A 17,449-nucleotide genomic window follows, 5' to 3' on the forward strand; every position below is an offset into this window, starting at 1 on the left:
GGCCTAATGTGAGTGCACCCTATTATCTTTAAGTATTGGCCCATACATGCCATCAACCCCCTAAATTTGGTTGCCAAAGCACATTTTGGTGGTCCAAATGTAAACTTTAGTAAAAACAGTAAAGGAAAAAGCACCAAACAAAATTTCGGGATGTACAGAATAGTATGAAATGTTGAAGATCTTAAAATCATCTCTCTCTATCCACTCTCCATTTTATGTTTGTGTCCCCTGGGGGGAATTTCAGGTGATACAACTGCAAGGAGTGAAGCTATGCAATGTGTTGCCTGCTTTTCGCATCAACTGAGAGGTACTGTACTGAATTCATCGTTTGTGCTGAAAAACAAGCTAGTCTTCTCAACTAGTTGTGGAAACTGGCAGCACACACCGTAGTGTATTCAATTCTGAAATGCGTCATATTCTAGAAACTTAAATTCCTCCTTCCATTCACACCTAAATTTTTGTTGCTGTTTAGTTTTTTGTTCTTTGCCTTTTGTGTTTCTGGTTCTTCTGTAATGTTAATCATGTTAACAGTTTGATTAATGGCTTTGTAAAATCATACTTGAATAGCCCCAACATATCGGTAGCTAGCCCGCAACTAGTACGGTGCTTGCGGTACTAGTACGGTGCTGTTATTGCTGTTTGTGTAGTGTTGAGCTAAAAACTAAAACTATGCATGAAGGATGAGATGTTTATGGAACCGTAACCCTGATTTGGTCAAGGCTCACAATATGGTGTCCACAGAGGGACACATACATGGAATATGTGGTGGCAAAAGAGTAACTTTTTGTGGCCACAGGGCCATGGTAATGTCAAACCCTAATGATACTGACTGTTTCATCATTTAAAGTAAATGAACATTTACTCAAAATGATAAACTGGCAAGGTTAAACCACAGAGACTTTTTAGACAAAACAAAAAAGCAAAAAAGTAGATATTTCTTATATACAAATCTATGTTTCCATTTTATGGTAAACACTTTTTTGTGTGATGATGAATATGGACCCTTTAGGCATCATACAGTAATTAACCCTGTAAACCAGGCTAAGAAGAGAGAGAAGTAATTTCATCATTCTGTGTTTGTGACAGGGGAAGGGGCGAGCCATTATGGAAGAGAATAACTAATATAAGTCTAACTAAATATAAGGAATGTTTGGCCTTCATTTATTCATTAATGAATATTCATATAATGGACATGCTGATGACCAAAGTAATATATTTCTCCAAGGTTAAGATACCTCATTGGGCTTTTTTAAGCATTGTTGTGTGTGTATGAGTGTATACGTGTGTGGGATATGATTGACAAATGCGGGTGGGGTTTCAGGGAGAGAGGGATGTATACACACACACACACACACACACACACACACACACACACACACACACACACACACACACACCACCACCTCTCCATCCAAACAACTCCCTTGCTAGAAGGCCAGACAGACACAAAACATAACATTTACACCTAATATTACAATTCCTCTTGAATGACTGGACAGCAGTCTGATCACACTAACCCACATCTCTCACCCACATCTCAAACCACCTCAGACAGTAATGGGACACACTGTAGCCACAAGTTGGCAGAGTGTAAACAGACACGTCTTTCTGAACCAAATATGTAATCTGTATTTCTATTTCTTCCTTAACTTTTTTTTTTTTTAATCTTAGTGAACATGAGGAGGTGAATGCTGTTAGACTACATATGGATGAAACTCATTACTGGAGTACGCATGAAACCTGTTGTTCGATGTAAGTCCTATGATATGCCATGTTTACACTGTATTAAATCTGTCAAGTAAAGGTTACATTTTCCTGTCAGTTGTCCCTCCTACATTAGCTGTGCTACTGTGTCAGTAAGTTCAGAATGTAAAAATTCACCTACATCCAATTTCCAGTGGCTAACGTTACTATTTGACCCATTTTCTTAATCAGGAAATTGAAAGCTTTAACAACACTTTGTTGTATGTTGGCTTACTATAAAAGTAGAAATGCTGTAATCTAAGAAATAGTTTAAATTAATAAATAAATTTACAATTTCATTTGAATTGCCCTTCAAGAACCCCTGCAGATCATTCATTGGTTTTACCCTGGCTTTATCTTTACTGTATCCAATCATGAAAAAGAACTCTATACTGCAAAGAACAACCCACTCTGTTAAGGTATAAATTTGAAAGTGCCCACCCTAGGGGTCTCTTTTTCTGGTAGCAGGGGGCCATGAACATCAGCAGGTGTCTTTATTTCTAACGATTTATTACTTACAAGTTGACTGTCAAAATAAATCTGAAAAGAAAAGAAAACTAGTGTCTTCATCCTCAGATTCCGCGACACTAGCCAAGTGTAAAAGTTGGTTTACGTAAAAGTTAGTTTTATGGTAGTTAACTAGCTAACCTGTAAAGGTCCACTATAAGTACAATTGTTAAGGATTTATTGACTCACTCACTTCAGGCAATGTTTTGATCATAAGACATGCCCCCTTCAGCCATTCAGTAGGCAAAGTCAGTGAATGCCACCTTGACCTATGACCAACCTTCCCCACTGGATTTCGTGATGTTTTGTGTTGTTTCCACCAAACCATCTTTTAGTTCCTTTTCAAGGAACTAAAAATTTTCAACCGCAGGCTAGAGATCTGCAAAGACAAGGTAAATCAGTCCGCTGTATGAAAAAGCAATGGCTGTTTTACATGCATTTTTTTTTTTTAAGTCATAATGCATCAGGCTAAGCTCTTTTAACCCCCACTTGCTGGCACATTACACCAGCATGTGACACTTACAGTGTTTCTCTCCTGCAAGCAGTGACTCTTCTTCGTCCTGCCTACGGGAGAAAAGCTGCCTTCTCCGGCCACTGTAGCTGATGAAAGGAGTCCATTTTCCCATAACATCCTCCTTGCTACCCTGGGACAGCAGCAGCAAATTTGGCAAAATTTTCATGGGCGCAACCCACATACTCAGCTCTGCTGCTCATCCCACAAATGCATGTTCCTTACAACTGCGGCACCATTTCAAAGGGAAATAATCAGGCTTTCCAACGATATGAAATTTATTGCCAAGAAGCATTGTTACAACAAAGAAATAATCTACTAAACACAAATTCCCTTACTTTTTGTGCCATGTTTATATAATCTCAAACACTCCTTTATACACACACAGACACATATGAAGACAAACTTGTCATTTAGATTTGAAAAACACCTTGATATGAAAAAGAACATGTTTATAGTCAGTGTTTCAATCACAGCCAACCTAAACTTGCCAACACAGTCCATTTGAGCACAGTGATTTAGTTGCAAATATTGTGAACAACTAAGGTAAATTGCCTAAACATAAATTTAAGTTCTGGAAATTTTGAGCTTATTGGCTATGCAGGATACCACACAACAGCCTTTGAGTATTTTCATCAAAAATATATGTTATTTTGTGAAGAGATTCTATATCCAATAATGGATTGTTGTGGCTTGTTTTCTCCCACACCAGATGATAAATAAGTTGATTGGGTGTTCCCTGGTTTGCTGACTATCTATGCTACAAAAAGCCTCAGAAAAGGTAACAGAAAAAAGGGAACAAAAACCGAAATAGGATTATTGCAAATGGGATAGCACATAGCTCATATTTTTCTGTAAAGAAAAAAAAAATCTGTAAAAATTCTGAACAATTATAATAAAATTGCAGCTATTATGTTGACAACTGCATCAACTTCCCCCAAAGCACAGTAAGGCACCAAATCTCTCTCCCTTTTGTAAAATACCTGGTGCCTGTTCAATGCCATTCTATTCTGAATGGCATTTAACAGTGTTATCATCTGTTCCACTGTGCATATGACAATGCATCTCTCTCTCTCTCTCTCTTTCTCTCTCTGTCTCTCTCTCTCTCTCTCTCAACTAAAAAATAAAACAGCCTGCAAATGTAATTTATATGTATTTATTTGCGTATAGAGTAAGAAAGTAAGATCTGATCACAAGTGGGCAGTTGAGACTCATACAGAGACACATTTGAACAGACAGACTGAGAGCTGTCCACTTGTCATCAGATCACCAAAGACGCATTTTAATCTCACGTAGAGACAGGGCCATGGCCCTGCTCTTCAAACTGGACATTAAAAAAAGTTCCAAACAAATGTAACATATTCCAATCCATATTCTAGATTGTGCCTGTTGATTGCTTAGTATCTGACTGACTACTCAAATTGACCCTGGATCAGAGAAAGTGCCAGAGACAGTCAGTAAAACTACCCAAAACGCCAGTCCCTTCACCTCCTCTCTCATTGTACCTTCTTCACACGCTAAATGTCCACTCAGTCTCTCTTCACCTCTCTATTCACACAAACACAGTCTTTATGATACTGAGCTGGTCAGTTTCACCCACTTTTAACAGAAATCACAGGCTATGGCTCTTTCCAGACAGAACTGGCCTTGCTAAGAGAGCTCGGCTGATTGAAATTACTACCTAAGCAAGCACGAGTTTTGTCACTGGAGCAACCAAGCCAGTGATTTTCCTCACCTAGACTAGGCCAGCTATACCTGCTTTTTAGGGTATGGGCAGCCTAAGCTACCAGGACACTATTGTATTTCCAGGAATTCTTTCTTTCTTTCTTTCTTTCTTTCCTTCTTCTTCTTCCGAGGAAATCATACTTCCCATGGATGAAAACTCACCAAACTTTGTTGGTGAGCCTACAGTGCATCAAAATGTTTGACTGTACTGTACGGTACTGTAAACATATACCTGCATATTCTTGCTAAATAAATCTTCAATGTTCATGAAAAAAAATTGACAAAATTCTAGAGTCATGGTAGATGATGTGTGTCAAATTTCAGAATTTTATCTCAAAAACTGAATTTTTGACAGCATTTTGAATTTTGCTCTAATGTGAACAATTGGAGTCAATGCAAGAATGGCAATTTTAAACATCAGTTTTTCACTTATGGAGCAAATCAATCATTGTTAAAAACAAATGATCAATATCTCCATGCTGTCTAGATGCAATATGTGTATTTTCAGATTTTTGTCTTGACTGAATTTTTGACAGCTGTTTAAAATCTGCCTTTCCATGCATAGCTGGCTGCTTTCCTGCATGTCAGTGATTGGCTCAGGCAGTTTGTGGAGCTACATATGAAATTTTAGCTCAGTGAGATAGAGGCCAGTCCGCAGTGTCAAAGATTGTGAGTTCAAGCCTCAGCTTGTGCAACATTCCCATGTGCCAAAACTCAGCAAACTTTGCACAAAGGTCCAGTCCCATGCCGGATCATCGTCAGATTTTTGCCTTGATGACCTTTTTTTTTTTTTTTTTTTTTTTACAGTGGTTTGAAATCTGCCTTTCCATGCATAGGCGGCTGCTGTCATGTGACTGGCTTAGTCAATTTGTGAAGCCTCACATCAACTGACACTTGCCAATTAGCTCAGTGAGATAAAGCATTATCCTTAATGCCAGAAACCAGAAACTGTGAGTTCAAGCCTCAGCTAATGCAAAACACACATAAGAATGCCACCTTTCTTTTCATCTTCCTATTCTCTACTTGTTGCTCAGAATTGCCTAAACTTGCCTGGACCTGACCATTGCTGTGCAGCAGCTATAATGTTTATTGTATTTTAGTCTGCTGTGTTCATTTTGTCCCTATTGTTCATCTGTCCCCTCCAGGCCTGTGTCCTGCCCCTTTCTTACCAGGTGTGTCAGCGACCCATCGCTGCGCAGCAGCTATAATTGTTAGGATTGTATGTGATCTAATTTTGATCTGAGAGACACCTTAGTAACTTAGCACAGAATTCATAATAATTACCAGAGGTTCACATCTGAATTAAATATTTTTTAAATCTTACTTATTTTCAGATTTCTCATTCAGAAGTTCATTAAATTTAGTTGTCTCTTGTTGTAAGTCTGCCTATTTGCACATTTTTTCACCTGCCTGCCAATCTCAGTTGTCTCTCCACCTGCTTGTCCTTCTATATCTGTCTATGTGCAAAGATACAAGAGATTTGGAGGGGGTCATAAAATGAAAATGGGTGTTAGGATGCTGTGAAAGACAGATGGAGCTAAATGGGGAAACAGGCACAGAAGCATGAAAAAGGTGAGGATCAAGGGAAACAGCTATAAGAGCAATGAGTGGCAGAGAGAGGGCCTTATGCAGTGCAGTATATTGGATAGACAATCTAACATCTTCAATTAAAATAAAAATATATAAATACATAAACAAAATGTTTCATAAGCTTTTTTTTCACATTTTTGAGGGTTTGGAGTTTGGGTACTACAGATGAAACAGAGAGAAATATGGACATAAAGATGGAGACAAACACACAAAATCCCTAAGGCATAACCTACCACACAAAAAAAACAAAACAACCAAAACACAACAACAACAACAACAACAGCAGCAACAAAATATACTGGCAGCCTTCTAAACTATCAACTGGTATCTCAAGCATACTGGAACACAGGACTGAGTATTCGTTTTATACAAACATATGAACACACATACTACACACACTCAAAAATGTCTACATATTACTTTCACCTGACACCAATTAGCAGAGTCCCAGATAGTGCTGTCAGAAGCCAACATGCCATTAGGAGGATTATCTGGACTAAATGAATGGGCTCATTAGGCACAGTAAACTAACCACTCTCTGGCAGCTTCATGACCGTGTGAGAGTGTGTGCATGTGAGAGAGAGAGAGAGAGAGAGAGAGAGAGAGAGAGAGAGAGAGAGAGAGAGAGAGGGAGAGGGAGGGAGAGGGAGAGAGAGAGAGAGAGAGAGAGAGAGAGAGAGAGAGAGAGAGAGAGAGAGAGAGATGTGTATGGCATTTACTCAAGAACAGTGGCATTCTCACAGCGAGGAGATGGAAAGCAGCACAGACAGAGAGGATAGAGAGGACTATCATGAAAACAGATGACATCAAAACAACCAGAATTATGACAAGTGGAAAAGCAAACTATTTCTCAGAACGTCATCATAAAAAGCCTTGCTTGAGGACATTTTGTTTGAGTGGAATGTTAAGGTAGAAGGTGCTTATAGGAAGGAGAAAAAAAACAAACAAACAAAAAAAAAAAACACACCCCTCTCTACAGCAGAGTATCTGCAGATGCGAATGATGTGAGTTACCAAAAAATAAGGTTACAGTATAGAGCTCATCATTCTGAGCAATCTCTCTCAAATTAAGAATTACGAAAGTGGGGAGTTACCAATTCACTTTATTAAAACAAATGAAATTTTTAGGCATGAAAAATCAAGAAACTGAGGAAGAGGGAGTGAGAGAGAGACAGAGAGAGAGGCGGGCAGGCAGACACACGACGTGAGACGTGAGCAGGTTATGTATGTCCGCAAGAATGATTTCATGAAAAAATAATCAATAATACTATAGCCTTTGGATTTTTGAGTGTTTGCTCTGCACATTACTGATAAGTGTGAACTCAATTTGATCATGGCTTAAAGGAGCACACCTGCACCATAAAGATTTTTCCAATAGTCATCACACTTGCTTGACTCTGTGCAAAACAAACCATCTGTTTACAGTTTTAGTCAATTAATTTGTCAGTGTTTTTTCATCAAGTTTGTTTACCCTCTGGCTCTCAAGATTGACAGTACACTCCAAAAGTGCATTGAGAATACCTGTCAAATACTTCCTAGTGTTTGGTATTCATGCAGCTTTTGTCAGTATTTTTACAAGTAATTCACATGGTGTGACACAGAAGTTAAGGCTGACTTGGCACCATATTGCCTATGCACAAATAGTAATGATTTCATTGTCAACAAGTTTATAAAATAATAAAGAAAGCATATAAAATCAAACATTTTTGTCTCTGGCAAGTATATTACATGCAACCTGTCTAAGCTGCACTTTGCTGGCATTGGGGAGCTCCTAAAAATTTCTGCCAAAGATCAGGATCATTTATAATCAACTGAAAAAAAGTGTAGAATAAGCACTAAATCTGATTGTTGCAGTCTAAGGTCGCTTCACACTTTTAGTGAAACTCTGGTGCCTTGACAGTGCAAACATTGGAACAGTTCATTTGAAATGAGAAAGGTGATCGCACCAACACTGCCAACTGTGGATTGAGAAATGACTTTATATCCTGCTTTATTCCTTGTAATACAGTTATGATATTATGACACTGCTGTAGTAGACTGTCTCCAAGTCTTCAGTGTTGGTAGTGGGATCTGATGGAAACATGTCTGAGATCACATCTGGTATCTGTCTCTCTTGCTCAGTTTTGTAAATCTTCCTTTGATGCACAGACAAAAGCAGGATGGCTGTTATAATGTTAAGGTTCATACAATTACCCATACATGTCCTAACAGTTACTTTGCTGGCTACTGATTTTCTGCTGCATTCAGAAGTGGAGGAATAGGCTTTCATATTTTTTAGTTATTTTTACTTACAGAAGGATAATATGTTGACACATAAATTGACTTTTTGTCTTTACACGCCCTTTCTCTGACCAATAACAAGTCAGCACATCACTTTGGTTTACATGCTGTGGTCCACTTTTATTTGAGCCACATTAAAGTCAGCCGAACCAAATGAACAAAGTAACAAACAACTTGTTAGTCTGGACCATGCAAACAGACCATTAGGTATGAAAGTGTCCTGAATCATCCCCATGTCAATCAACCTCCCAATTCTGCATAGGGAGCCTTAAAGTTGTTAAGGGTTGATATGCCTCATTGATAGACACTGTAAAGAGGTGAAAAAGTACTTTTTTGCTAGCATCATTACTGAAGCAGTGTGTGAGCCCACTACTGATTTCTGGTATTTGCAAGAACAAGGAGGGCAAATTGGAAATCACACAGTGTCAAGGTAAAGGAAAATAAAGTAACAGAAGAAAAAAAGAGACATAGAGTGAGTGAGAGAGAGAGAGATCCGTGACTGTAATGACTGAGAGACGATCTGCTCTCACAACATGGGGCTAATCAGCCAATCATACCGCTCTGTCCTTGCTCCATAAACCTGCTGAGCTAATGAAGAGAAATCACCACACACACTTCAGCACTGCACATCATGCACACGTGTGAGAGAGAGTCTTGTGTGTAAGCATGTGGGTGACGTACGAGCGTGTGACAAATTAGGAGTAATGAGCATATATTAATCACCGCAGTTTTTCTGCCATTGCACATTCAGCCTACTCCATTCATGGACCGACAGAAGCCATATGGGACTGTGTGTGTAGGTGTGTTTCTGCTGAAGAGCAAACGAATCCGTGTGTCATCCTTATTTCAAGAAGAAATCAGTGGGGGTTTCTCATTTCCTAGGGAAATCCTACCCAAAACTACATACTTAGAATTACAAAGGAAAAAAAAAAATCCATGAACTCTGTATAGCCTGAATAGCGTTTGTGTGATAAAGTCATGAATTTATTGTTCAACCAACTTTGTTTTTGTGTCTACAGATTTGTGTGATTGTTATGTTATTGTGTGTGTGTGTGTGTGTGTGTGTGTGTGTGTGTTGTGAAAATGCAAGAAAATAGAAGGATAGAAGACACTTTTAATGAAATTGCTAGGGCTGAAGGAACAACTACGGTGACATGGAAACAAGTCTATAACTTTGTGTGGTGATGTTTGACCTCTTTTGCCTCACATTCCCAAAGTAAAAGATCTGTGATGATATGATTCAAAATGCAGAGAGAGCAAGGGAGAAAGCAGCTTTTGTGTCTATAACTGTCACTTTTTATGTGGAAAAACAGACATGCATACACTTACCCAAGGCCTGAGAGGCAAAGGCTGCCATGGCGCTCTGCAGTCTGTCTGGCCTGATTGCCTGAATCAGTAATACCTGTGAAGAGAGACAGAGAGACAGAGAATTTCACATTTCTAAATAGCCAGATTTCAAAGTAAAATTATAAAATCAGGCCATCATGACATTCTCGGAAAACACAATGGGTCAAGTAAATGCCTAAGGCAGTAAGTACAGACCTGCAAACTCTAGAAAAGTGAAAAAGGTGAAAGGTGAAAAGATATGAAACTTAAGTAAATTAGGGGGGTCCTGGTGCACTGTGCCTTTGAAGAAAATATTAGTGATTTTAACATGTAAATAAAGCCTTTTGGATCATTTTGAGGTCAGAATAAAATAAGACAAGTAAAGCATTATTGATATAATACCATAAAATAATTACTGATTGTATTTTGTATTGTTAGTCTCAATCTGCAAATATAAAAGAGCAGAAAATAGAGATACTTTAAGTATCCCAATTTTGTACTTAAGTATAGAACTTAAGTAAATGACAGGGTTTGATATTTACTTTTTATATTACCAGCCATTATGACTACTGGATTTGAAAGTTACCAGCCATTCTGAAATGCTGCCCCACTACCAAATTTGAAACACGACAGTGGAAATTGCATTTTTTTAATAACTAAATGTATGGACAAGTCTCTTTATTTAGGACTACTGGACAGTCTGCAGGTATTAAGTAAGTCCACCAATCAGTGGAGTAGATATTCTTGATTTACTTACTTGATTTACTTTCTTTATTTTTCTTGACTATTTGCTCTTTTTACTTTACACTTTGAGTGGGAGTTGTTATTGTAACGAAAAGTAATTTCCCCCTGGGGATCAATAAAGTATTCTGATTCTGATTCTGATTCTGAGAAGGTGAGAAATGGCTTCTGTCTTTGTGTATGCTTTCAAATGAGACAATTTTAATCTTAGCACAGCTACAACCTCACATTTTTAAAGAGTGTGCGCACAGACACAAACGAAAGGTTTCAGTTCTACATTTTTAACCTACTGTCATCTTGATTTGGTGATTAAAAACATTGTTTAAAATAAAATTAAGAAAAAAAATGTGAGTAGACATTTGAAATCCAGTGTAAATAAATACTAAAATAACTTAAAATTACAATAGCAGGGTTTTCATGCCACAGCCAAACTATGCAAGCTGTTCAGTTTGGATGATCAAATGGTTGGTAGTTGATTGAAAGCTGACCTGCTGGAAAGGAGTAATCTTCTTGGCAATGGTGGATGGGATTTCCTGTTCACAGTGTGAGCTCTGTGAGAAGGACAGCCAAAGTTCTGAGTCACTCAAACACAGCGACTGGTACAGGGCTGGGAAAGTAGCCTGGGAAAGAGGGGTAAAAAATGAAAAAAAAGAAAAAAAAGAAAAAAAAAAAAGGGGGGGGGGGCAGGTAGAAACATAAAGTGAGCAAGATCAGTAAGATGTATGAATGAATAAATGTCCATGCTACTATACAGATTAGTAAGAAGGTGGGAATTACGTTTGTGAGAGAAAAAGTTGACGCATATACAGCAGATGGGTTTCTCTTTCCAACATCACAGTCGCATATGAGCAGAGTTGGGGTGGGATATTAAATTACCAAGGCAAGAACACACAAAATTTTCATTCTCATTCAATTTTTTCGTTGTATGCATGCTAATTCAAATTAAGTCACTATGTTAGCAAAATTTAATGTCTGTCATTTTCCTGTTTATCCATGACTCCATATGTGACACTTTGCTTCTCCATGTAAAATCATAAATTACACAAATATGCAAATCAAAGAAACATTATGTTTTATAGAGACAGATGAAACTCTCTGTCCTTGTACTGTTAACTGGCAGAGGAAATGTAAAGTCTGTGACTTCTACTGATCATTGTAATTGGGGTGCACTGACATGTCCCAAAATTTCTGGCATCATACTGTTTCAGTCCCTCTTGCGATAACCAAACCTCATTACAAATGCTCAAAATGTACTAAATAGACCAACTTGGACTGTTAGTAAGTGATGAGCTAAGAGTGAGTCATAAAGCGAACAGTTTGGTTGGCAGATTGGATGCCATTTGTTATGGGTGTAGTGTGACATATGAGTGCATAGTGTGTACTGCCCCCATAGTTTCATCTAGCCAAACTTAAATTTTTAGTGCGTGAATAAGATCTAATTGGGAAAAATCCTGGCTGGATTAAGTCTGGGGCTGACAGATCACTATCTTGTTACAATAGCCCTATGGCAACTGACATTGACCATTATTTTGCAAAGGTTGCACCAGGACAGCTGGTGTGATGGGTCACAATCTTGCATTTCTTCATTTGCTCCACTGGCTCTGTAGCTAACGCCATGGATAACAAACTTGCTTCTCAAGAACAACATCAATTGCACATCAAAGCCATACGCTAGTGTGCAAACTTGTAGTTGGTATATTTAAGATGCTACTGCTATACTCAAGAAAGCATGATATATTGACAAAATTGTGTTTCCATGACCATCATCATCAACTCTACTCTTTGAGGGAGCTTCTCAAGGAATCCTCTCAGCATGAGGAATCTCTCTGGGAGCAGTAATCCCCTTGCACAGTGAATTATAAGAACCACAGCACAGAAATAGCAGTAGGCATGGTAAACATGCATGAATATAAATCATAACTAGCCAACATAATCAAGCATGTTCAGAAAGAGCAAGATGATATTTTTATGGTGGGGGAACTTGTGACACTGGCATGTAATGATAATTAGCAGAGTAAGGATGAGAACTGACAGCTTATAAAGACCACTTTAAAAACTTGTATGAATATGATTGGGTAAGTTACTCAGTGCTGGTTGCTGATCAGATGACTGTCAATGAGACACAGACAGTTAAATCAGATGTGTTAAAAAATGGTGGTTCCACACAGTGACAACTTGTTTGTTAAATCAGGATGATATAATGTGTCAGAATAGGTGCTTAGATTAACTAAATGCAGTACAGACAAGTTACATTTGATGATATGGGGGTTGCTCTTTCATATAGTAAACCTGTACACTCTTCTACATAGCAGGCAATTTATTTATTGTTTGTCAAATAATAAATAAATTACCTATCATGTATAAAGTTTTAGAACTTTACTAAATTTCACTACTGGATTTCTTTCAATTCAGCACCTACTAGGATGTGTGTGTAACAACTGAAAAAAAAAAAAGGTTTGTGTGTATGCACAAGTGTGTATGTATGTGTGTGTGTGTGTCTGTGTGTGTACTACTGTACTTTAAAAATAGCCAGTGCTCCATGCCTCTCCTGATCAATCCAAGAAGGGAACTCCTGCAAAGAGAAAGATGGAAGTCAAAGACAGACAGTGGTGGATTCTCTCTCTGACACACGCACACACACACACACACATACACACGTGTACACATACACACACACACACACGCACACACTTACTTCTTTCTTGAACATTTCTCCTACTGTGAATCCACTAAAGACATCCCATTCCTGAAGAGAAGAGTAATATCAAGGTTTAGTGCCTTGCAAAGCCTAGAGCAAATATCTCAGTTTCTTTCAATGTCATTTTTCATTGAAAACATAGCTCATAGTGAGTGATTAATACAGAAACACAGCAATACTGATTTTAAATCTATGGAGGTGCTCACATTCTGCTGGAAGAGTTCAGGGTGCATCCCTTTGACAAAGTGCATAGCAAACATCAACTGGTCAGCCTGAGAGAGAAAGAGACAGACAGACAGACAGACACAGAGAGACAGGTTTTATATGCTCAATTATAATTTAAATATGAGCTTTCTCCCAGGGGAGGTCTAAGTTGGGATATGGAATTTACTGACATGGAACAACTGCAGTGTACATGCAGATAGTCCAATGTTCTACAGTTTTCCTTCAGTACATGTAGTTTATGTACAATATAGAAAGGCTTATGACTCCATGGAGGAGCAGATGCACTGTTGCTGAAGCCAACAGTGGACCCACAGATGGATGGAACAAGCCGACATGCCTGAACATGTTGCTTTACAGGTTTACTGTCCAACATCCGAGTCCAACTCAAGAGAGTCACACCATAGCACAAAAAGTTAGTATCTTATCCAAGTTACAGTGCAAGAACAGCCAGATATATCTATTTGCACACAGCATCTATTAATCTTTTTACACTGTAGGACCTTAGCCAGGCATGCTGCTAAGTTCTATTTCTGGAAGTGTTTCCATAGGCAAAGACACAGTTCCACATAAACTTCCTGGAAACTGATTTCAGCACTGCTCAGGTTACACTAAACCCAGAGTACTGGCAACCTTTAAGAGGTGCAAGAAATGCTATTGATCTTGATTGGTTAAGTATTGGCTTGACAACACTTCTGTAAACATTAGAGGGCTTAAAAAAAAAAAAAAAAAGATCCATCACCAAAAACAAATGGCAAAACAAAAATTGCACATTGAACAAATGAAGAAGTCCATGTCCTTAATGTTACTTAGGAAGAATAACACGGCTATATTAAATTCCTTGTGTATATTGTTTAACAAACAATATACTGGTACCTTAGCCAGAGCACTCCTGTTGTTTCATGGATGGGAGCTCAACTTGGCTATTAGAAATGAAAAAGTGTGTTTTAAAGTGTCAGTGTTTGGGAAAATTATGCATTGAGCACAGAGCTTAACAGGACTATTTATTTTTTGTTTTTTTTTTATGACGCACCTCATATGCTTCACAGTTGGTTCTTAACACAGTGGAAACTAGCCTGGCACAGCCATACTGTGGTTTTATTACCATTGTTTACTACACAAAACACAGTGCAGGCACTATCAGATTCAAACCATTTGGAAAAGGGGTGGCAGCAAAGGGTGTTTACAAAAATACATAGCAGGTGATTGGATTAATCATCTGAAAATAATTAGCAAACTGTCCAGTCGAAAGAACGTCATACAGCACAACCCCAGAACTAAATATATGACAGCAACTTATAGTGAAAGTGAGTCAGCATATTGGTTAGCATATCACTAGCTTGTTAGAACAGTATAATATTGTTACCGTTTTTATAAGTAAAAGCTAGGTTGATATCCAATGATGTTTGTATTTCTCTGTTGGTGCGCTGTAGCATTTTATGTTTTCATCACCTAAACCATGTCGATTGATTGGTCCGCTCATTTTATGCAGGAAACCAAATGTTTCAGTTGAAGACTAGTTGCACAAATCAAGTGAATTTGATCTTGTGAAACCAGGTGGCTGTGCCAGGCTAAGTGGAAACAGAAACAAAAGGTAATCCCAGGACTCAACAAAAGTCCCAGATTATGTAAAGTTCTGGGTTACCCTTGAAAATGGCTATAAGACATGCAGCTCAACTCCCTTTAGTTCTTTAAGTCCTTGTAAGGGGCTGGCATTACTTGACAAAACCCTTAAGACTTAGAAAATTACATTTACTATTTTACATTCCCATAATCAATCTCTTTCTGTCTCTGTCCCTCTCTCCTTCTCTCTCACTGCAAGAGTTGGAGGGGAGATTACACAGAAACAGACACTAATCAAGATGCTTATCGTAATGCCACCTACACAGAGAGTGGAAGAGAAGGTAAGACAACCTGAAAGTAAGAGAGAGAGTGGGGGACCGAAAGAGAAAATTAAAAAACAAAACAAAACAAAGTAGAAGCAGAAAATAAATAGAAGAAATATAAAAACAAGTTAACAAATATTATGAGAATATATAGAAAGGAATATTACCATAAATTATTAAATAATAACAAAAATAATATTAAAAATACATGGAACATATTAAATAGTGTCATTAGAAATACCTCTAGACATACTAGTTATCCTCAGTATTTTACAGAAAACAACCAAAACATAACTAACATGAAGGAAATAGTAAACAAATTTAATAGTTACTTCACAACGGTTGGTCCAAAACCTTGCAGAAAAAATACATGTCACAGAAGCAAGCGACATACTCATAGAGAGGAATGCAAGCACCATGTACCTCAATCCCACAGAGGAGAAAGTAATCACTGACATAGTTAATAATTGCAAAAATAAAACATCCAATGATTGTGATGACATTGACATGAAAACAGTAAAATGGGTAATTGAGGGTATTTCTAAACCGCTAACTCACATCTGTAACCTATCATTCCAAGTTGGACAATTTCCTAAAAAAATGAAAACAGCAAAGATCATACCAATGTACAAAACTGGCAAGAATCACCTCTTTACAAATTACAGGCCTGTCCCACTACTCCCACAATTCTCCAAAATCCTAGAAAAGCTATTTAATGATAGATTAGGTAAATTCATAGATAAACACAAATTACTCACTGATAGTCAATATGGATTCAGACCAAACCGGTCAACTTCACTAGCCTTAACCGATCTCATAGAAGAAATTACCAATTCCATAGACAATAAGAAAATAGCCATTGGGGTATTCATAGATTTAAAAAAAAAGCTTTCGACACACTGAACCATGAATTACTGATCAAGAAGATATGGGATTTGGGGGGTCGCTTTGAATTGGGTGAGGAATTACCTGAAGAGCAGGCAACAATTTGTAAAGATTGGAGCTAACGAATCTGATTATCAATACATTGAGTGTGGCGTCCCCCAGGGGTCAGTGCTAGGATCAATATTATTTAATATATATATAAATGACATTTGTAAAATATCTAATGGTGTAAAATTTGTTCTGTTCGCAGATGACACAAACATTTTGGCTACTGGTAAGAACCTACAACAACTTCTGTCCTTAATCAACTCGGAAATCAAAAAAATAAAAAAATGGTTTGATAATAACAAGTTAACACTGAATTTGAATAAGACAAAATCATGATATTTGAAATTACAACAAAAATGCTCAAATACAGGTGGAGATAGAAAGTGTATCTTTGGGACAGGTACACGAAAACAAATTCCTTGGTGTAATAATTGATGAAAGAATTTGCTGGAAACCTCACACTAGACATGTACAAACAACTATCCAGAAGTATTTCAGTCCTTGCCAAAGCAAAACATACCCTAATAATAACAATAAATCACTCCATAATCTCTATAACTCACTACTCCTAACATATCTAACTTACTGTTCAGAAATCTGGGGAAACACATACAGAACACACCTCTTTATATCCGCTGTGCATACTTCAAAAATGAGCTATCAGAATCATCCATAATGTCAGTTTTTACTTTTATTCACACTAATCATCTATTTTTACTGTCAAAAATTCTTAAACTGGTAGATCTGGTAGAACTAAAAATTGCACAAATAATGTTTGAAGCAAGTAATAAGCTTTTACCGGGATACATATAGAAAATGTTTTCTGTAAGAGAGGGCGGCTATAATCTAAGGGGACACAGACAATTAAAAGTACGAAATATAAGCACAACGAAAAAGAGCTGTATTTCAATTTATGGTGTAAAATTGTGGAACAGTTTAAGTGAAGGGCTAAAACAAAGCCAAAGCATAACTCAGTTTAAGAGGAAATATAAGGAGGACATATCCACAAGATACAGGAACATGGATGAGTGAAAATAAATGTGTATAAATGCGTGTTGTATGTAATATTCGTATGTAATATACCACGAGTGAACAGGTGTGTGTGTGTGTGTGTGAATATGGGTGTGTGTGTGCGTGTGTGTGTGTGTGTATGTATATGTATATATACACTATATTACCAAAAGTATTCACTCACCTGCCTTTACTCATACTATGAACTGAAGTGCCATCCCATTCCTAACCCATAGAGTTCAATATGATGTCAGTCCACCTTTTGCAGCTATTACAG

The 17,449-nt window shown here is 37.6% G+C and overlaps 1 protein-coding gene across 1 annotated transcript in view; it reads right to left on the reverse strand.

Annotated features, from left to right (window-relative positions):
* dync2h1 (dynein cytoplasmic 2 heavy chain 1) overlaps positions 1-17,449 on the reverse strand; it is a 208,879-nt gene that overhangs the window by 76,902 nt on the left and 114,528 nt on the right. Inside the window, exons 76-80 of the mRNA XM_030066488.1 lie at positions 13,327-13,392; positions 13,118-13,168; positions 12,941-12,994; positions 10,911-11,042; positions 9,685-9,757 (exon numbers count right to left, since the gene is read on the reverse strand). Of these exons, the coding sequence (XP_029922348.1) occupies positions 9,685-9,757; positions 10,911-11,042; positions 12,941-12,994; positions 13,118-13,168; positions 13,327-13,392 (376 nt within the window). The remainder of the gene's footprint in view (positions 1-9,684; positions 9,758-10,910; positions 11,043-12,940; positions 12,995-13,117; positions 13,169-13,326; positions 13,393-17,449) is intronic.

Source organism: Myripristis murdjan, chromosome 13 (assembly GCF_902150065.1).
Source record: "Myripristis murdjan chromosome 13, fMyrMur1.1, whole genome shotgun sequence".
Taxonomy (NCBI): domain Eukaryota; kingdom Metazoa; phylum Chordata; class Actinopteri; order Holocentriformes; family Holocentridae; genus Myripristis; species Myripristis murdjan.